At 37.5% G+C, this 21,685-nt stretch overlaps 1 protein-coding gene across 12 annotated transcripts in view; it reads left to right on the top strand.

The window, feature by feature from the left end:
* CPEB3 (cytoplasmic polyadenylation element binding protein 3) overlaps nt 1–21,685 on the top strand; it is a 191,917-nt gene that overhangs the window by 87,363 nt on the left and 82,869 nt on the right. For 10 of the 12 annotated variants that reach the window (XM_053207281.1, XM_027062622.2, XM_027062626.2 and 7 more), the window contains one exon: nt 9,956–9,979. The exons of the other annotated variants lie outside the window; for them this stretch is intronic. In XM_053207281.1, coding sequence (XP_053063256.1) covers nt 9,956–9,979 — 24 coding nt within the window. The remainder of the gene's footprint in view (nt 1–9,955; nt 9,980–21,685) is intronic. 12 annotated transcript variants of the gene reach the window in all.

Raw genomic sequence — 21,685 nt, 5'->3', positions numbered from 1 at the left:
TTGTTTTAATACTTCCTTTTGGAAGATGGTAATAACATATTTGGATCTAGCAATTAACAGTTTATTAAGTGCTTTCGTAGACCTCTGTGCCTTTGTAATGCATTTATGGGTTGGCAGGGCATGGTCAAAACCCACTTTCCTGAACACCAGTTTTATCCCCTGATTCTTCTCTTATCCAAACAAAACATGGGTATGTGATGGGGTAGCATATGAAATTGACATGCAGTTTTTTTTTTTAACTTTTTTAACATTTATTTATTTTTGAGACAGAGAGAGAGAAAGAGAGCATGAATAGGGGAGGGTCAGAGAAAGAGGGAGACACAGAATCTGAAACAGGCTCCAGGCTCTGAGCTGTCAGCACAGAGCCCGACGCGGGGCTCGAACCCACGGACCGCAAGATCATGACCTGAGCCGAAGTCGGACACTTAACCAACTGAGCCACCCAGGTGCCCCTGACATGCAGTTTTTAAGATAAACCTGGAGACTTTAAGGGGTATCCTAAGATTTCAACAAGTTTTAAGAATGCTTCATTATTTGTTTCCCTCTGCTTTGGGGGAAGTTTGATAGAAAAGCTGAGAATCGTGTCATTCATTTCATCTTTAGCACAGCCTTATTTAAAACATGGCAGGATCTTCCTTTTCTGAAGAAGGTAAAGGAACTTGCTGATGTCATACGGCCAACTAGTAGCCATCTATGGCTTGGACAGAGAGATTATTCCTTAATCTAACGTGACTTCTACTCTTGGATTTTTCCCAAAAAGATCACTCAGGTTTCATTTAGCTTCTTTAGTAAGAGTTAGCTAAATAATACTTTATTGATTGTGGAGAATGAATGTACTTGCAGAGGTGATCAGTTTTACTTTCAAAACATAGTCTCCCTTGTTAATGGAAGGAGTTTTAACTACTCTTTCACTCAGACCTTTAGTATGTGCAGATGAGTGTCTTAAATTTGAACAACGACTTGGTATGCAGATGATCCCTAGGTAAAATTAAGGAGGTGAAACTTTGCCTTCTTTTCTTTGTTAGCCTATGCACAGTATAGTGGGGATAATGCAGTGTTGGGAGGGCCAAACAGATCTGAATTTAAATCCTGGATCCATCACTTACTTGCTCTGTGACCTCAGACAAGTTACCTAATTTTTAAAATTAAAAATAATTTTTAAAAAATATTTATTCATTTTTGGGAGACAGGGAGACGGAGTGCAAGCAGGGGAGGGGCAGAGAGAGAGAGGGAGACATGAATCTGCAGCAGCTCCAGGCTTGGAGCTATCAGCACAGAGCCCGACACAGGACTCGAACCCACGAAGTGCAGGATCATGACCTGGGCCAAAGTTGGACGCCTAACCGACCGAGCCACCCACGTGCCCCTGTTTTTTTTTTATTTTAAATGGAGTTTTTAATCCCTTCTTTACAAACAGTAGGGTCAAGTGTGCAATGCTCCTGTGACCAAACCTGGCAATAAATACACACTTAACAAATGCTAGCCTCTGCTTCTTCCCTCTTCTACCTCTAGTTTCTCCTTTCTTCCCCTTTGGGTTAGCAGTAATTCCTAATTCCAGTTATATAATCAAAATGGGAACAAAAATAGAAAATACCTGTGACCCAACATCAGAGACTGTAATTTAATTGATTTGGGATCAAGCTTGGCTGTGCAGTGTGGACAAGAGGTGGATGGAAAAGACCACAATTAGAATTTACCTCTTGGGAGATCCAGTGCTGCTACTCCAACTCCTTGCCGATGTCTCTGCATGAAGGCATCATGTAGCATAAGGACTGTGCTATGTACTCCCTCCTATCCTTTCTTCCCTGTCGAAGCTTAGTCTGCCTTTATTGTTCTCTAAGATTTTCCCAGGTTCAGGTCAGAAGAAGAAGCTGTTTTGGGGAGGTCAGGGCAGGGGTGAGGGGAATGAGCAGCTCTCCATGTTGCGGGAGCTCTTCCCAAATTCTCAAGTCAGTTCCTTTCCATAACTTTCTTCCATGAAGGAACCCTCCTTCCCGCACGAGAAGAGCCTTATTGATAGGGAAGACACAAGGAACAGTGACCAAGGGGCTGGGCCTTTGGTTCTGCTTATGCTCCTGAGCACACTGGCACCCATTTTGTTTACCCTCTCTTCTCTCTGTATAGTTTCCTACTTTATTTGGAGTTCAAAAATGTAGAATTAGTAAGTGTTGGCTGTCCTGAACAGTCTAGAAATTGAGTATTTATATAATGTTTGAAGAGACCTCATGAGATTTTGACATAGTGGTTCAGAAAAGATGGTTTGTTGAGAATATATGCCAAATATTTGGGTGCATACCTCTACAATAGGCCTGACCTGATCTGGACACATTGATTTGTGTAAAATATAATATACTCTGGCATGTGATTAGAATTCTCAGGACTTTTCTTGATATCTTCCCCCTTTTTTGGGGGGAGGGGCAGTTATTCTATCATTTAGTATCGTTCTACTGAAATAAAAGTAAGGTGATAGTTACTCGCTATGGAATGCTATTAGGCCACAGATGTGAAGGGCATAGACATCACCTGATGTGGGGAGATGTGCATGCACACTCTCTCCAAGTAGGGATAACAGAATAATGCAGAGATTCTTTAGGTTTGTTTCCAGAGAAATCTTGTCAGATACAACAGACTTAGATTGATTTTCTTCTGCTTTCATGAGGAGTTTAGGAAATGAATTTAGAAGTTCTGAAGTGATACTTTGATAACATACCATACACTGAGACTCCATAAGTAACCTATATGGTAAATGTACTTTGGAGACTAACCTGATACTGGGTGTGAATGGACACTGCAAGATGGTATAGAGAAGCCTTGAACTTACATTTTGGGCAAGATGGAAAAAATAATAGTGGATGGAAATGGACAGAGGAGTTCAGGGGTTCTTACGGGGCGGAGAATAGATGTCAAGACATGGATATCTAGATTCTTATGCAGACTAGATAAGTACTTATATTGATACTATGGGAAAAGTGGACTGAATTGGTGTGACTAAGATGAGGATTTGAAACGTGGTTGGGGTCAGATGGTGAAGGGCCTTGTTTTCATGAGAAGCTTGGACAGACAAGTGTCTTCCTGGAAAATTACGTTTATCCAAAGGAGAATGTTCAAAATGATATGGATTATGAAAAACCATTTATTATGAAGAGTAATTAAATGTATTTTTGTTATAGAAAAGGGAAAACCAAAAGATAAAGCAATGACCCTCAAATAAAACTGGGATTAGGCTGGGATCTATTGTTAAGGAAAATAGAGAGACACATATTAGAAGGAACTTTCTACCTTGTAAGAAGGGTCCTACCATAGAGTATAGATCTTTAGTTTTCTAATCTTGTTCTGTGGAACCCCAGCATCCAAGGAGGTACTTTAAAGGCCACTATGGGGGAAGGGTACATGACAGGTTGGGCTCTGGATCCCGGTGCTGCTCCGGGGAACAAAATATTTCATATCTGTTGGAGTTTGTTTTGGGGAGGAGAGAGAGTTCTGCTGGGAAAAAAACAAGACTGGAAGAGGCTGAAGTGAGTCTCCTTAGTCTCATTTTAAGGTATTCTAGCTGAACTAGGTCGAACACCTTTGTTTTGGTTACAGAAGTAATTCCTGTTTTGTTTGGGAGATTGACTAAAAGTCTAGGGTTCCTATAAGATTTTTTAGGCAGTGAAGTAGAACATTGCAAAAACTCAGTTGTTTAGGATGCAGGATACAGTTACATATGTTATTAATGACCATTAGATTTTTCTGACCAATCCATAAAAATGCCTATTAAAAATACTGATTTTAATTCATAAAGTAACAGCTTTAAATGTAATGACTACCAGAAAACAATAGTGCTGTGGTAGTAATAATGAAATAAAACAAAAAAAAATTGGGGTGAGAAGTTCCCTTTTTTATTAAACTTGGATTATGCTACTAACAGCAAATACTTTTAAAGGATGATGGGGGTGCCTGGGTGGCTCAGTTGGCTAAGCATCTGACTGTGGCCCAGGTCATGATCTCACGGTTCGTGAGTTTGAGCCCAGCATCGAGCTCTGTGCTGACAGCTCAGAGCCTGGAGCATGCTGCAGATTCTGTGTCTTCCTGTCTCTCTGCCCCTCACCTGCTCATGTTCTGTGTGTTTCTTTCTCTCTCAAAAACAAATATTTTTTTAAAAATTTTAAAAATAAATAAAAGATGATGAAGTTGTAGTAATTCTAAAGGGAATTGCCGAGTGCTTTCAAGGACTGAAATACTGGCTCTTTAGTCTTGATAGCTAAGATTACTTTACTAGGGCTGCATAGGCTGGATGGCTTGAACAGCAGAAATTTATTTCCTCACAGTATGGAGGCTGGAAGTCCAAGATCAAGATGTCAGCAGGGTTGGTTTCTTCTGAGGCCTGTCTCCTTGGCTGGCAGAGGGCTGGCTGCCTTCTTGCTGTGACCTTACATGGCCTTTTCTGTGTTCCTGGGCATGCCTGGTATCTCTTCGTCTTATAAGAACACCAGTCTTACTGGATTAGGGCCCTATCCTTATGACCTCATTTAACCTTAATTAGCTCTTTAAAGATCCTGCCTTCAAATAAGTCACACTAGGGATTAGCACTTCAACCTATGTATTTTGAGGGTACACATTTCAGTCCATAACAACCGATGAATTGATAAATTGTGGTATTTCCATACTATGGAATGTTACTCAGCAATAAAGAGAAACAAAATATGAACACATGTAACAGCATGGATAAAGCTCAAAAACCTTATTCTAAATATAGGAAGTCAAACACATTGATTGTATTAATATGAAGTTGTAGAAAGGGCAAACAAAACAGTACAGAAAGCAGATTAATGTTTGCCAAGGACCATGGTTTGGGGGATTGGGTCAACAGCAAAGGGGCACAAGGAAGTTTTTTAGGAAGATGAACTGTTCTGTAGGATAGAACTCAGTGGTGACACGACTATATATAATTATCAAAACTGGCCAAACTGTTGTTATCAAACTGTCCAAATTTACAGGGAATTAGTTTTACTGAACGTAAATAATACCTCAACTTAAAGAATAAATGGTTTAGAACCAATGTGGACTGGAATCGGTCCCAACTTTGCATAGCTGAACAGCCTGGAGCCCGTCATCCTTTCTGGGCCTCCGTTTACCCATCTGAAAACGTATATTATGATAGCTGCTCATGTTACTTTTTAGGATTGCAAATTGAATAGAAAGATTCGTCTGAGAAAAATGGGTAAGAATCAAAATGAGAAGACTAGGAGGAAGAGATTTTAAAACATCCAAATACTTTATGTGAATATAATAGTTGAAAATGTATCCCATCCTTTCAAGCATCGTTTTTACCTGTTAAGTTCATATTGTTAGGTGAATATAATAGTTGAAAATGTATCCCATCCTTTCAAGCATCATTTTTACATGTAAGTTCATATTGTTTATGGAAAAATTGATCTCTTTTCAATTATCATTTGCCATATCTGAGAATCATTGGGCTAAAACTGTCTTCCCTGTCGTTATAAAGACAAAGATAGAGAAGGAGCATTTATGGAACAAACTCCATCACTCCTGCTCTTTGGGAATTAATCTAATTACAGAAGGGGGAGCATTTTTGTACTACCTTTGAGATCTTAACCCATCTTAGGTGGAGTTTTTTGCATGACTAATACTTAGATGGAAGCTGAAAGGGACCATTAGATGTTTGAATAGAATTTAATTTTACATACTGAAATAGTATTCAAAACATAAGTTCATAAGGTGTTTTTAAGAAACTGATTTTATAACAAGGAAAGTAATTAACAATTTGTTCCTGCAGTTGACTTTTAACAGTCTTGGCAAATATTTCCAAGCCAGTTTTTTAAATGTTGTACTAAGGTCTTTATCTTCTTCATTTGTTTTACATCAGTATAGCATCCTAGGGACTGCTTAAGTTCCTGAAATGGTGCATGCTACTTTGATACACAATAGAACAGAGATCCTTCTCTCTCTGGCCCTCTTCCCTTTGTCTCTCTATCTCATTTTTGAGCCTCTGTGGTGGAATCTGTATATGATGTTACTTTGCTTAGAGAAACTTTAAATTTGGGTGAATCTATGTAGCTGAAGAATTAGTTTAGGTTTTAAATCAGATCATAACATGCCCTTGAGGAATCACTTGTATGACTGCAGCCATTTAAGACCCAAGTGTAGGTCAAGTCATAAGAGTAACAGGTAATTCATTTTACTTTATTGCCTCATATGCTTAATAAACCATAACATTAACATGAGAGTACCATTCACAATGTACTAGTCATTGATCATGTAAACTTATTTTTAGAGTAACTCTGTTATATCTCATTGTAAAGTACATGTACCTTTTTATATTTATTCTGATATATTAAAAATCTTTAATTTTTCAATTTTGAGTTATTCAAATTTATGACTTTTTAAAAAGATTTTTTTATTTTTAAGTAATCTCTACACGAAACATAGAGCCTGAACTCCCAACCCTGAGATCAAGAGTTGCATGCTCTACTACAACTCTTACAGCCAGGCGCCCCCAGATTTATGACTTAAAGACTATAAAAATGTTAGCATTATGGACTTTCTGCATTAATCTTATAACCTTTTATCCCAGTGAATCAGTTTAAAAATAAAATTTTTGTAATGTTTTCATTTTTATTAATAGAACTATAATATACATCCAAACAATGCACAAATCATAAATATATAGCTGATACACTATTACAAATTGAACGCACCCATATAACCAGTACCTGGATCAAGACCAAAACATTACCATCACCCCAGAACCCCCCTCAGTCTGCCTTCTAGTTAATACCCTTAGCCAAGGGTAACAACTACCACAATTTCTAAAAATTAAATGTAATTTTTTGTGAGTTCTAAAAGTAATATATGTGAAACGGTGAAAAGAACTTTATCTGTAATGATGATGATGATTAAATAAGAATTAAAGTTCTTAGAGGCACTGCTTAGGATACATATCATGTCTTATATCTGGTATAAATGCATACTAGCATATAATGTACTATACGAATGGAATTAGTCATATTTACTCCCCCCCCCCTTTTTTTTCTATGTGGGATCATTTTGTGCAGACTCATGATAAGTTTATGTATTCAGTATTCTTGTTTAAAAATCATATTTGTTCTCAAGAGAAGGCATTACTTTTGTGTTCCCAGATTTCTCTCCTTGGTGTTCATTTCATTACATCTCCCTTAGGGAAGAATTTGACTCTAATTAGTCTATTTGCAAGTGGCCCTCGTATGAGCAAATCTTTAATCACCCAACAGAGGTGGCATACATTCTAAAGGCCATCAAGGCATTTGTTACTCCTTCCCTTGATTACACACACAGCTAACAACATATATTTGTTGAATACCAACTTGGTATAGAGCATTCTACCAGGTGCATTAGAGGATAGTAAAAGATATACAAGATAATGATCTTGGTCTCTAGGCATTTAACAGTATAGTGAGGTGGTTGCAAGTGTGGACTCTGGAGCCAGAGTGCTTAGATTCACCACTCACCACTTCCTAGCTGTAAGATTTTAGGCAAGATACTTAATTTTGTGTCCCATTTTTTTCATCTATAAGAAGAGGCTAATAAGAATTCTTATTTCATAAAGTTACGGGGTATATTAAATGACATTGATATGTGCAAAGCTTTTGAACTGTTCTGGAACATAGCAAGTACTAATTAAGTGTTAGCTGCTATAATAATAATCACCATAGGGATGATAGATAAAATTCTGAAATTAGGACCAGGGTTGCACATAATTAAATTACACAATGAATGATGAAAACAAATTGAAGCTTCTCACAAAACTGCTTTAAATTGGTTGCCTATCCCTTATGCTGTCTTGCCCCTGTATCAGTCACCAAGCTGACATGAACCAATTTACTGTCTTTTTGATAAGAAATGAAAAAAAAATCCATAAAAATCATGAACTGTTTAAAGAAGCTTTGATTAAAACTCCCAAGTATGCTTTTGCAAGCCTTACCCATCTCCTCAGCTCAGAATGCTCCTCCTCACCCCCGAGACTGACTGGTTCTATTCACTTCATGTTCTCTATTACCTGAAAATTTGGCAGTTGAAGACTCGAGTGAACAGCATTCTCCTTATCCTTTAGGGGTGTTAAGGTCTGATGAGTCATTTGTACCTTGGTATTGTAATCAGATTCTTTTTCATTTGAGCATCTGGCCAAAAATCAGATATAATGAAAGAATGGGAATTTGTTGTTTGGGAGAGAAATGAGTAATTTTGAAATACAGAATGTTTTATTTCCTCTCTAAATAGAGGTTTGTGGTGGGGGTTTTGGGCAGTATGACATCATTGGGGATGGGAGAAGGGACAAAGAAATAGGTGTACAACATCAAAGCATACTTAATCTCTTAAGCATACAAAGTCCTCTTCATCTAATAGTGCTGTCTATTAGTATTAACTCATCCCTATTATTATAAATGAAGTAGGCTTTTGGGGGGCCAAACTAGGAAACTACCACTTACTGCATGGTAGTTATGTAAGGAGATGAATTTTACATGGGGAGATATTTATGCAAATATATTTATGCGGGGAGATGAATTCCAGATTCCCAACAATGAAAAGGATAAAAATTCCTTAATTTTTACTTTTTTTGGAATGCGTTCCTTTTGTAAGTAATGTAAACAGTACTGCTGTGTAAATTCAGAAAAGGTTGTGTTTTTTTTAATTGAAGGTTATAGTGATGGGAGAAGTAAGGGAGAAAGTAGGGCTTGAACTGGAAAATTCTTTTTAATATTTATGTAATGGGAAAGTGAAGAGGCCAAATGTGTGTAGGCGAGGGTATGATGTCTGAAGAAAAGTGGGAACTAGCGGGCCAACTGGTATTTCAACTTTCTAGCTGAAAAGTCTGAATTCTTTTTCTAGGAGAGAAATCGTTTTCTTCAGTGCTACCTTATACTGCAGATGTAACCGCAAATTATCACTGTTTCTTGTTTTGATTTGTTTTAAGCTAATATTATAACATGTTATTGACACTTTAAAAATGGATTAAATAGAGTTCTCATTTGTTTTATAGAACCTGAGTTTTCAAATTTGAAAAACTTTCTACTTTGAAAGTTATTTTAGATGACAGGATATCCTTGCAATATACATATACATATACATATATGTATACATATACATATACATATATATATGAATGATACCATAGTCTAGCTCTAGTAAATGTTGTAATAATGCATTCTGTGGGCCTTGAGTTTTGAAAGGGAAGAAAATATTCAAAGCATTTTATTTTTCAATATGCCCTGGGATGTACCCAGTACTGAATCCCTTTCTACTTTTTCAGTTCACTTCTTAGGTGAAAAAGATGTGGTTTTCCCCCCGTTTGTGATACTGTGTGGAAAGTAAATGGGGAGACCAAAGAGACTTCACTGAAATTTTCACACAGACACATCACATTCTGTAGAACCAGAGTTAATTGTGCATTAAATTTCTATATAGTTTTTAGGGGACTCTATTTATGGGGTTTATATGTAGGTGTGTGTATGTGTGTGTGTGTGTGCATGCATGTGTGAAGAAATTCAGAGTGACCACCATACACTACAGTTTTTAATTTAGAATGAATGTTTTCCTTTAAAGTGATGTCTGATGGTAATACAGCACAAATGAAGATTGATTAATCAGAAAAAAATTTAAAAGAACTCTGTCTATATCTGATACAGATAATGGACCACAGCATAAATCCCTATAAGACTATGTAACTTAAGCACCCATTGTATCTTTGTCAGTGGCTGCCATATCCAGGTGGATTTCTCTTTAAGATTATGTTTTAACTTGTGCTTCATAAAGGTTTTTTTTTTTTTTTAAATATATTATCTCTGCAGTCGAGTTGAACAGTATCTCCAGATTAATTCTGAAAATACTTAGAAAAGGTTTATGTGAATATTTTTTTATTTCTAAATTCACCATTTTGATAAAGATACCCATGGTTTTCTTCTGTGTTTACATGCAGCCAGGAGCTATGGGCGGAGACGAGGTAAATTTTTTAATGAGACCTTTTGCTTGCCAAATTGTGAGTAAATATGAGTGTGTGTGTGTTTATACCTGTGTGTGTGCAAAACAATAATTATTGTGTGGTATGATGTTCTAGCTTATTTTAGCAAAATAATTCTCATCACTTTCATTATAGTTGTTTTTTGTTGTTAGTTGGTAGTTTGTTCTTTTAATCCTAATATAGACATAGCAAAGACTATTTATTTCTACCTGGAAATTTTTGTTACGTGATTTATTATGATCTTGAGAGAATAAAGGCCAAGCATAATTTTGTGTGTGTGTGTGTGTGTGTGTGTGTGTGTGTGTGTGTGTGTTTTATCCACTGTGTTCTTTTCATACTATTTAGAAAGCAAAAGTTAGGTTTTAGAGGGCAATTCTTGATCTTAGTAGATTTACTGGTGAATTCTTTAGTGTTAATCCAGAAGCAGATTTACCTTGAAGGTAAAGAAGCTTAAGTTGTAGGGACCCTCACTTTCAAGGGGACTCTCTCTTTACCTTATTTTTGTGTTCTTTTTCTTGAAGCAGATCCCCAACTTGTATAGGCTCTAAGCCCCATAAACTTGCATTGTCTCCTGATCCCACTCAAACAAAATAATACTGCTTTTACTTGTATAATGCCATTACCTTTCTACAGCATTTTTCTATCTGTAATTCATTCAAATAATTTTGTTAAGTTGGTAGGGTAAGCCTAATGTAGTGTTTTGAAGGAGTATGAGATTTAGGGTCAAAGACCTAGTTTGTAATCACTGCTTTATTGCTTCTGTCTGGTATCTTCATCTGTAGATTATGAGGTAATAAAGCCAATCTTGTCCAACCTTAAGAGTGTTAGTGAAGTTATAGTGTAAAAAATGGGAGAGGAAAACCTATTTGTGTACACTAAAAGCATTCCACCAGTATAAGCTGCTTTGGGACTCACTTGCAGAATCTGGGAGAGATGAAGTGATTTACTTGCTATGTGGTCTCAAGTTAAAGTCAGAGCCAGATCTGGAACCTTTGTCTTTTGGTTGCTTATTGAGTGCTGTTTACCTTTCATCAGGATATCTCTGATGTTGTAATTGAGTTTTAAAGAGAAGTTAATAATATTACATTCATAGTATTTTATTATTGATTCCACAGTAAATATTTGTTGAGTAGATGGATATTGGCAGAACCTAATAAGTATTTGAACTACCATTGAAAACTTCTTTCATGATGGAATCGTATCATCAGTTTTGTTTTTAAATTGTGGTGAAGAAAAACATTTGTGTAGTTGATTATTTTTTAGCTGTAGAAATTACCATTTAATATTTTTAACCTTCTTGCTTATAAATTGAAAGCATAGATAATAGTATTACTAGAAATCATTCTGTACTATACATATAGTTTTTCATGTTGGTAGAAAATTGATCACTCTTGAGAAGGAATAAGGAAAGGACACTTTTTAAAAAAAAAATTTTTTTTAACGTTTATTTATTATTGAGAGACAGACAAAGAGCGTGAGCAGGGGAGGTGTAGAGAGAGGGGGAGACACAGAATCTGAAGCAGGCTCCAGGCTTTGAGCTGTCAGCACAGAACCCGACGCGGGGCTCGAACTCACAAACTGCGAGATCATGACCTGAGCCGAAGTTGGTCGCTTAACCAACTGAGCCACCCAGGCACCCCAGGAATGGACACTTTTATACAGAAAACAGACACCATCTGGAGGGTAGACAGCAGGGACTAGCGTCTCCACTTCTTACGTACCGATCAGTTACCACATCTTGCCAGAGTTTTTCCTCTAGTGTCTCAGGCCTCATTTCTATTGTTTCTTTCTTTCTGAAACACCACTTTGTCCATGTCATGCTCCTCTTCCATTTAGGACCCCCATCATCTGGCTTCTCCCAGTTTCACCAGCCTCATTGTCTCCATTTTTTCCATCCCACTTTCCCCTATCAGTCTCCGTACTTTCCCACAGCCTGGCCATCGTAAGTACTATCCACCCTTCCTCTCATTTCCTTATCTAAAGCCTATCCTTAGTTCATGCATTTATGCCAAATTTAAGCCTTCTCTCTCCCAGGAAGCCTTGCCCAGTGCCTTGTAGGCAGCCTTTTCCTCTGCTTCTACTGTCTTACATTCTTCTTGTTTTTTCTGTACATTCTGATTCTTCCACTGGAGAGAAGTTCTTTGAGGACAGTTGTGTCTTATGCCTAGTACTGTGACCTACATGTAATTAGCACTTATTAAATGTTTATGGATGAGGATTGTTTTTGAAGTAACACCCTACATCTATGCAGACCAGAGTATAGCATCCTATTTTTAAACAAATTATTTTACTTTTACAAATCATAGTATATTAAATACCAGACATCAAGAATATTAAGATCACTTGTAATTTCTAAGGTCCTGAAAAAATTACTCTTCTATTTTCTTGTTACCTTCCCCATATCTACTTGTAAAGTTTGACTTAATTGTTTTCACAAGCATGGTCGTATTTGCATCAAGTGATACGCTAAACACTGCCTAGAATGACTTGGTCCCTGCTCGCCGTAAGTGTGTAGTTTGCTAGTTGTCAATGAAGAAGATAATAATGATGAGAGAGAGAGTGTGTGTGTGAAAGAGAGAGAGAATATTAAAAGACTGAATGTTGACTTTCTGTAATGAGAAAAGACCAGGTAGAGAATTTTTGTTCCATGCTTTTATCTAGTCTTTTATTTCCAAAGCTGAAAAAGAAGTCATCTTACTTAAATCTAGTGACATAGCCATGTGAGATGGGGCAAGTGTACCACATATTTATTCTCATTTCCTAAAATATACTCATTGGGGCCACTGCTGCATAGTATAAATTTTAAAGTGGCAGATTTCCTCATACTCGTTTATTTGTGTGATCGGGGATTATATTAATTATTGATTTCTTTCCTCTAAAGTTTAGACTTTCCCACAAAAGCATAAAAAGTGAACTTGCTGGAATTTAAATAAAGATTTAAGAAAACTGATGTATGGCACTTTATCTATGATTAAGATTTAGCTATAACTCATTCTATGCATTACATATACATGTTGGTAAATATTTTAGGAGTAGAAAGCAAAGGGAATTATTTGTGACAGTTTTGAGATCTCTCAGTAAGGATTAGGCCAGTGGAATCTTTCACCTCTCCTAATACACCTGGGAAAGTTTTCTGGAATAGGTAGAATTTCAGGAACTATTTGGATAATGGAAGAGGAGTGGGAAGCAAGCGTTTCCAGGTATGTGATTCAACTTAAAAAAAAAAAAAAAGCTTCAAGGTGAGATTGGCATGGCCAGATCCTTGGAGCCTATGTCTCTGAGTGTATGCATTGGGGGCCAGCTGGAAAGGAAAATTTGCAGTGAAATGGTCTGTGAGGCCCTGATGAATGGTTTTTGAAACAGAGGGTAAGACTCCTAGACACAGATATGTCCGGCTTTAGGAAGAGGGTTTCATGATCAGGTAGCGAAAACAGGAGAGAACTTGGACATCAGCTGAAGGCTTAGATAGGAAAAAAGTCCTGGAGGGTAGACCTTGGCAAATCAAGCACTTCCAATAGTGTAGTTGAAACAGAGGTAGGGAGGCAGAATTAGATGTGTAAGAATAGGACTACTTGGCGATGAAAAAGAATGAAATCTTGCCATTTGCAACAGTGTGGATGGAACTGGAGTGTATTGTGTTAAGTGAAATAAGTCAGGCAGAGAAAGACAAATATCCTATGATTTCACTCATGTGAAATATATATATGTGGAATATAAGAAACACAACAGATGAGCATAGGGGAAGGAAAGGAAAAATAAGCTAAAAACACAGAGGGGAGCAAACCATAAGAGAATCTTATACAGAGAACAAACAGGGTGGCTGGGCGGGAGATGTGTGGGGTGATGGACTAAGTGGGTGATGGGCATTAAGGAAGGCACTTGTTGGAATGAGCACTAGGTGTTATATGTAAGAGATGAATCACTGGGTTCTGCTCCTGAAACCAGTACTACACTATATGTTAACTAACTTGAATTTAAATAAATAAGTTAAAAAAATTTTTTTTAATGTTTATTTATTTTTGAAAGAGAGACAGAGACAGAGCATGAGCAGGGGAGGGGCAGAGAGAGAGGGAGACACAGAATCTGAAGCAGGCTTCAGGCTCTGAGCTGTCAGCACAGAGCCCAACAAGGGCTTGAACTCACAAACTTTGAGATGATGACCTGATCATGACCAGTCGGACGCTTAACAGACTGAGCCACCCTGGTGCCCCTAAATAAATAAGTTTTTTTTTAAATTAATGATTATATATAAAGTATTTAAATATCCAAGTGTATTTCCCATTATACCCATTTTTGTTTTAAAGATGTGTTTCATTAGACAGATGTTGATTTATCTTCCCATATTCCCCTATAGAATCAAAATGATTCCAAATAATTTTAATATTTTTTTCTGGAGTATTCTGGCATTCTATAAGCTTTGATATATCTCTTCCTATACACTGCAGACCCTGTTAGAAACTAGACCAACAGGTAGTGTCATACAAGATATTTGACTACACATTTCACACCTGTTTAAAATATATGTTACCTTTTTCATATGAGCTTTTAAGGTCTCTGGGAGACTTCTGTCCATAAGTAGACATGTTGGCTCTGCCAGTACTCTTGATGTTTAACAGAATTTCTTGAAAAGCAGCAAGGAAAATATAAAATATTCTTTTAAACAATGTAAATGAGCAAATACAAAGAATCATCAGTTACTTTACTAGTAGAGTTACTATTATAAAATGTACTTCTGTGTATATTTAATCCATAAAAATCTATTGACATGATATGAGGTATTAATCTTAGGTAATAACAGAGGTTCTAAAAATCCAATGAAACAAACTTGGGTTTCCAGTTGAAGTTGGGTCTTTTTGCCAAAAGTTTGTTGAAGGGAGGAGAGATCATCTCTGTCAGTGAGACCATGATACAGACATGGCATCCTGCTAATTCAAACATGGTTATGTGAGTTTTCTTGTCTAAAGGAATGGATGGTCCCTCAGTGAAACACGGACAGCTGAAGAAATTCCTGTTTATGGTTATAATATCTGAAACGTTACTGCTTATAGTAATAGGGAGATTTGACCACAGGAAATGGTGAGGGGAATAAGATCACTGGTGTTTTGTTTTTGCAAGAAGTTGGTCTGGGAGGGTTTTAAACAATGACACAGGGGTTCTGAGCTGTCCACCCTAATTGCATTTGTGTGCTTGTGTGCTTACTTGGGGTTGGATGCAGTGCTAGACTCTAGATGTGTTCTGCCTCCCTACAGAATGTTCATTCTAGTAGGAGAGGGACAATAAATAAGTGAAAGAAACATTTCCATACTCGATAATTGTGAAGAGTGCTAGGCAAGAAAAATGGGAACTTCCCTCTAACCTAGGATAGTTTTCTCTGAAAAGATGTTATTTAAACTGAAACCCAAAGGATGGGAAGACAGGTATCTTTAAAGGAAAATTTCTATTGTGGAAATTTTCAAACATACACAAAAATTGAACTCTGTACCCATCAGTTAGCTTCAATGATTATCAACATTTTTGCTAATCTTGTTTCATATATCCTCTCTTTTTTCCCCTCTTTCTTTAGAATGTTTTAAAGGAAATTCCAGAAAATTTAAGACAGCTATTTTAAGAGGCTTGTGGCAAAGTACTGATAAATACTACAACATTGTTAAACTTTGAAAACATACTAAGTGAAAGAAGGCAATTACAAAAGATCAAATATTGTAAGATTCCACTTTTATGAAATATCCTTTCTATTAATATAGAAAGTATCAATAGTAGACTACAGTAGTCTATAGTAGTAGACTAGTATTGCCTAGGCCTGAGAGAGTTCAAGGAAAATGAGGAGTGGCTGCTAATGGGTTAATTGGATGAATTGTATGGTAGGTGAATTATATCTTAATAAAGCTTTTATTTAAAAAGTGTGTGTGGGGCGGGGGGGGGGGGGGGGTGAGGCATGAAAGGGCTTTGTGTATTTGAGGAAGTAGAGACCAGAATGACTGAGCTTGGTAGGAGAGAGAGGAGGGTGTATTAAGATGAAGTCGGAGGAAGGAAGGAAATATGATCTTTCTGGGCTTTAGCTCCTGGTAAGGATTTTGAACTTGGTCCAAGTACAAGAGGAAATCTATGAATGTTTTAAAGCAGGGTCAAATGATCATATTTATGTTTTTAAAAGAGCACTCTGGCTATTATTTAGAGCAAAGTGAGAGAAGTGGGTTGTCTAGTTCAGAGTGAAGGTAGTAGTCTAGGCAAGAGGTGATGGCGTTTTCGGATACAGTGATGGCGGTAGAGTTGGAAAGACATGAACAAATGGAAGATATATTCTAGAGGATAGAATCAACCTTTTTTAATGGCATTAAATTGAAGAATTGAATGTGGGTAGTAAATAAGAAGGAAGACTCAAAACTGATGTGCAGGTTCCAGCTTGAGCAACCAGATGAATGCAATGCCATGTATTGAAATGGGACCAGGAAAGAACAGGATCAAAGTGGATGTCAAGAGTTCATTTAAAAACATGTTAATTTTGTGATGCCTAAGACATACCCACATGGTAATGCTAAGTAAGATGCACTTTAATATCTGTATGTTAGGGTATTGTGGAAGATGTTTATGTAATGCAAGGAATTCTGCTCCCAGAGATTTGAAAACCATTCATCTAGTTCAAATCTCTCATTATGTAAATGAGACTCAGATGTGTGAAATGTTTTGTCCAAGATTACAAAGTAAAGCTGGATCCTGACTATCTTGACTTTCAGGCAATTTTTTTTTCCTTAGGGGAGTCGTTCTTCATAATTCTTTAAAAAAAAAAAAAAACAAACAACTCCTGGGCACATGGGTGGCTTAGTCATTTAAGTGTCCAACTTCAGCTCAGGTCATGATCTCGTGGTTTGTGAGTTTGAGCCCCGCGTCAGGCTCTGTGCTGACAGCTCAGAGCCTGGGGCCTGCTTGGGATTCTGTGTCTCCTTCTCTCTCTGCGCCCCCCCCTCCACCTCGTGCATCACTCTCTCTCTCAAAAATAAATAAACATTAAAAAAAAAAAACATACTCCTCAAGTGACTAATTTCTGAGCTCCTTGCAAAACTAAACAGGCTTACAATGGAAGTACTGGGCCACAAGTAGGGTGAAGCTGCTGGATTGACTACAGAGGCAGCTGAGAGGTGAGGTTTGGGCAGCTTTGGGAACTATCATGGTCAGTGGGCTCTTTGTTTTCCCATCGTAAGTTTCAGGAAAGGGAGCCTCCTAAGTAAGCAAGAGTTCTTCTCTCAGATAAGCCTTCATGCTTAACTAGTGCTTTGTGGGTTTCATATTTGGCACTTCTCTTACAAGGCTCTTTTAGCTTTAAGTTGTCTCTGTATTCAGAGATGATTTGTTCCGTTACTGAACAAAAAACTACATTCTGGTTATTAATTGAAAATAGATATCACAAAAGCAGAACCATTGGTGGAAGGAAAGCCAAATGGCCAAATTGCAGCTGTTGGGAAGTATTCTTCTGCTTCTCTTGAAATATCCAATATGAATGTTTTACATGGAAGTATCAGATTCTTTTTTTTTTTTTTAATGTTTATTCATTTTGAGAGAGAGAGACAGAGTGTGAACAGGGGAGGGGCAGAGAGAGAGAGGGAGAAACACAGAATCCAAAGCAGGCTCCGGGCTCCGAGCTGTCAGCACAGAGCCCAATGCGGGGCTTGAACTCATGAACCATGAGATCATGACTTGAGCCAAAGTTGGACACTTAACCAACTGAGCCACCCAAGTGCCCCTGGAAGTATCAGATTCTAAAGCAGATTTATATGCTAGGCACATAAAAGTATAATTTTGGGGAAGTAACATGGCTTACTTAAAATGTTTTGGTGGGGAGCCTGGGTGGCTCATTTGGTTAAGCCTCCGACCTCGGCTCAGTCATGATCTCACAGTTTGTGGGTTCAAGCCCCTCATCGTGCTCTGTGCTGACAGATCGAAGCCTGGAGCCTGCTTCGAGTTCTGTGTCTCCCTCCCTCTCTCTGCCCCTCCCCTGCTCACACTTGCCCTCTCTCTCGCTCCCTCCCCCTCTGTCTCTCTCTCAAAAATAAACATCAAAAATAAAAATGAAAGAAATGTTTTGGTCTTGGGCAGTGTTTTTCATTAAAGAAAAATAATGTCAGAGAGATGCTAGTTAGTGAAGTAGGGCTTCTCATAGGACATGATTTGGGTGTAGCCTCTTAAAGTTTCAGTTTCTAATAACACATATCTGGAAACTAAAATTTTATCAGTCTTCCCAGGGATGATTCATCTTGGGGGGAATGGATTTATGCCAACCAAATGAATGCACAAATACTAATCGCATGAGGAACCCTGGACAAATCAGAATACCAATGTTTTAACTTAAGGAGATGAACGTAACAGAAATACAATTTTAGTGGCTGATTATTTGTCTACTAGCTTAAGAGTCACAGTGGTGCCTCTTCACGGTAGCAAAGTACTAAATTAATTAATAGAACAGTCCTTCAGGAACTTATAATTAGAGCATAGGGAAATAGATGGTTTTCAGGCTATGGAAACATCAAAGGAACAATTCTGTCCCACAGAGGAGTAATCCTACCAGTATGATAAAATCCTTTTAACTTCTTTTGGTCTACACTTGTGTCTTTTAAATGCTTCCTATGGACTGACGATTTGTTCCATCAGCACTGAGGCAGTAAGGTTGACTAGATACAGATTTTACATTCTGTTGCTGAGGATGTACTTTCTTTAACTTGACTGAATTTGGATGTTTCCCAAGGCTCCATATACTTGACACAATATCACTTTCAAGTGGATGCCTGCTACAAACAGTTAATCTCCATTTCACTCTTAAACTTGAGTGTAGGGATCACTGGGGAAATTTGTTAAAAGTGCAGATTTTCAAATTTGAACCCCATGCATTCAGATTAAGTAGATCTGGGGATTGGGCTCTGAGACCTATGTTCTTAGTTCTTATCCACAGAGAAACATCACATACATGTGAATTCTTAGCAGTGTCATTTCCAAGGGCAACTGTATCACTAAAGTCTATGGTACTCTAAATACTACTAATAAGACAGAGGTTCGGTTTTAAAACCTTGGCAAGTTTCTTACGTACCCATAACCAATTTTTAAAATAGTCCAAATTTGTACAATTAACTCTTGATTTTATTTTCTTTGCCAGAATATTTTGGGAAGCTGTGGTTATGTTGGCCATGCACAAAGAAAGGTGTCTTTTTTTCCAGAATGTCTTGAATATCTACTTTGTCTCCTTCTTCACTGCTCTTGTTCAAGATTTCCTCATCTCTCATCTGGACTGTCCCAGATTTCTTCAAACTCTTGTCCTATTCCCTCTTTTCTTTTCTTTTCTTTTTTTTTCCCATCCCCTCTTTTCTTAAGTGCAAATTACTGGTGAGAGTGATGGGGGCTATTGTAGGATGTGGGGTAGAGGGAGTGACAGGGTCACAGGCATCTCAGAAAAGTCATTTTTGACAAGATGGAAGATGATTAGATGGCAATATCAGTCTCCGGGAAGTGATTGAAGTTAAAAAAAAAAAAAAAAAAGGTAGTATTAGAATGAAATATTAAATTTGGAAAATGGGGAAATTTCCTATTACTTTTGTAATATAGAGTATAGGATATAACACTTGAACATATAGAAGCAATGGAAAGGGTCTTAATTTCCTAGGACATGGTTTCACCTCTTGCTATTGTCACACCTGTGTGTTGTATTCCAGCACACACTTGCAGTAGTGTGTGTTTGCACATACTGTCACCCTTTTCTGGATGCTGCCTCACTTTTAATATTTACTGAATCCCTTTTATGTGCCCTCATTAGGACAAGAAGATACAGTAAACGAGATTAAATTGGTCCCTGTCCTCATAGAGCTTACATTTTAATGGGATTGGGGAATGAGATACCAAATAAAAACCCACGCGATAGTATAATGGTAATTAGGAAAAGTGTTAGGAGAAGAGCAATGAGTGGATAGAAAAGGGAACTAACCTAATCTAAAAGGTCAGAACGGTTCTGCCTTGAGGAAGTGACTTTTCACCTGAGATTAAGGATTAAGTGGAAATTAACTAGAAAACTGGGGAGTTGGGAAGAGAGTATTTATTTGGGCAACAGGGAAACACCTTGTCCTTAGTGCCAGAGGCAAGGAGGAATGACCAGGAAATTCAAAGGAAGTCTTATGTGATTGGATGTTGGTGAACCAGAGGGAGAGAGGCAGCAACTGTGATGTAGGAGATGACAGAGGCCTAAAAAATTGACACTGATGTTTTTGTACTTTATCCCACACCAGTGGAAGGTTTTAAGGATAAAGGTGAGTGCAGTTATGTGTTCAGACTAATATTTGAAAATGGTGACTTTGGCTGTTTTGTGGAGAAAGCATTGTGGGGTTCAAGATAGACATCAGTAGACTAAACAGGGTGTGTTATAGACTCATTAAACTATTAGTTCAGGGCAGAGATGATAGTGATCTGGACCCCCAGGGCATTAGGACTGAAGATGGGAGAAGTGAATGGATTGATGAATTATTTCATAGCTTGAATTGATAGGATTTAGTGAGTGAGAGATTAGGTTTGGAGTATGAAAGGGAGATATCAAGGAGGACTCCTAGATTTCTGGATTGAATTGGATGTGGAAAATAGTCATTTCTGTTGAGATTGCAGGGAATGCTAGAGGACCTAGTTTGGAGGGAAATACCAAAGCTGTTTTGAAAGTTCTTTCTCTATGGATTCTTGTTCTTTACCTTAGAAATTCCAAAGCCCACAAGATTCTGCTCAAGGTTGTCTTCCTATGAAATCACTTTAAAGGTCTCTCCCCATCCCATCTCCTGTAGGGCAGTAAATTGTGCTCTTGGTAAATTCTTCTCTTAGTACTTAATTCTCTGTTTTATAATTATGCATTTGCCTGTCTCTCACCAGACTTCTTTGTCAAGAACTTTCAAATAACTATCTTATTTGGTGATTCTAGAATATGGATAAATATTTCTTTGGGTGTTTTCCACTGAACTATGTATATTTGAATGTTTCCTTTTTCTTAAGTCCATGTTGATTAAGTTATTTTACTGTGGTACTTTTCCCAACTGTTTGTATTCTAACGTGGATTGTGAATGTCTGGGAAGGGCATATGGTGTGCAGTATTTTCCAGTATTATTTATTTGTCTCCCCCCACCCCCACCCCCATCAGCCTTTGTTTTCTGAGCATTTAATGTTACTAGTGTTGAGGGTAAGAGGTAAGGATAGGAGTACTGTGTGGGAAATGCTGATTTGGGTATGTGCCTGTCACAGAGCAAGCATATAACTCTCTGAGTGTAGACTACGTGAAAAGCAAACCTAACAGTTGTGGGAGCACATCCCTGGATGTCTTTGAGAAGGTCATTTTGCCTGTAGTTCCTGCATATCTATTTCTTTTACCCCCATTGATCAAAACAGACATCAAGCAATGAGAATTTACTGCCTATTGTTTGTTCCTGCCAGGCTAAGAAAGCTAGGTGACTGAGGTGACAAATTTTATTCTGTTTCTTTGTAGCTAATCTGGGAAGAGCTGAACAAAAAATTCTTAGGTCCTTTCATTTATTAACTCCCAACATCAAAATAGAGCCTTTCTTATACCACCTGGGTTGTTCATAAAATAAACAGAGTTATATTAGTAGCTATTTTTTTTTAAGAGAAATAAATGTCCAGTATTTTTGTAAGACTATTTATATTCTGTTTTAGAGAGTT

This window comes from Acinonyx jubatus, chromosome D2 (genome assembly GCF_027475565.1).
Source record: "Acinonyx jubatus isolate Ajub_Pintada_27869175 chromosome D2, VMU_Ajub_asm_v1.0, whole genome shotgun sequence".
Lineage (NCBI taxonomy): Eukaryota > Metazoa > Chordata > Mammalia > Carnivora > Felidae > Acinonyx > Acinonyx jubatus.
This window is presented reverse-complemented; position numbering and strand designations above follow the sequence as displayed.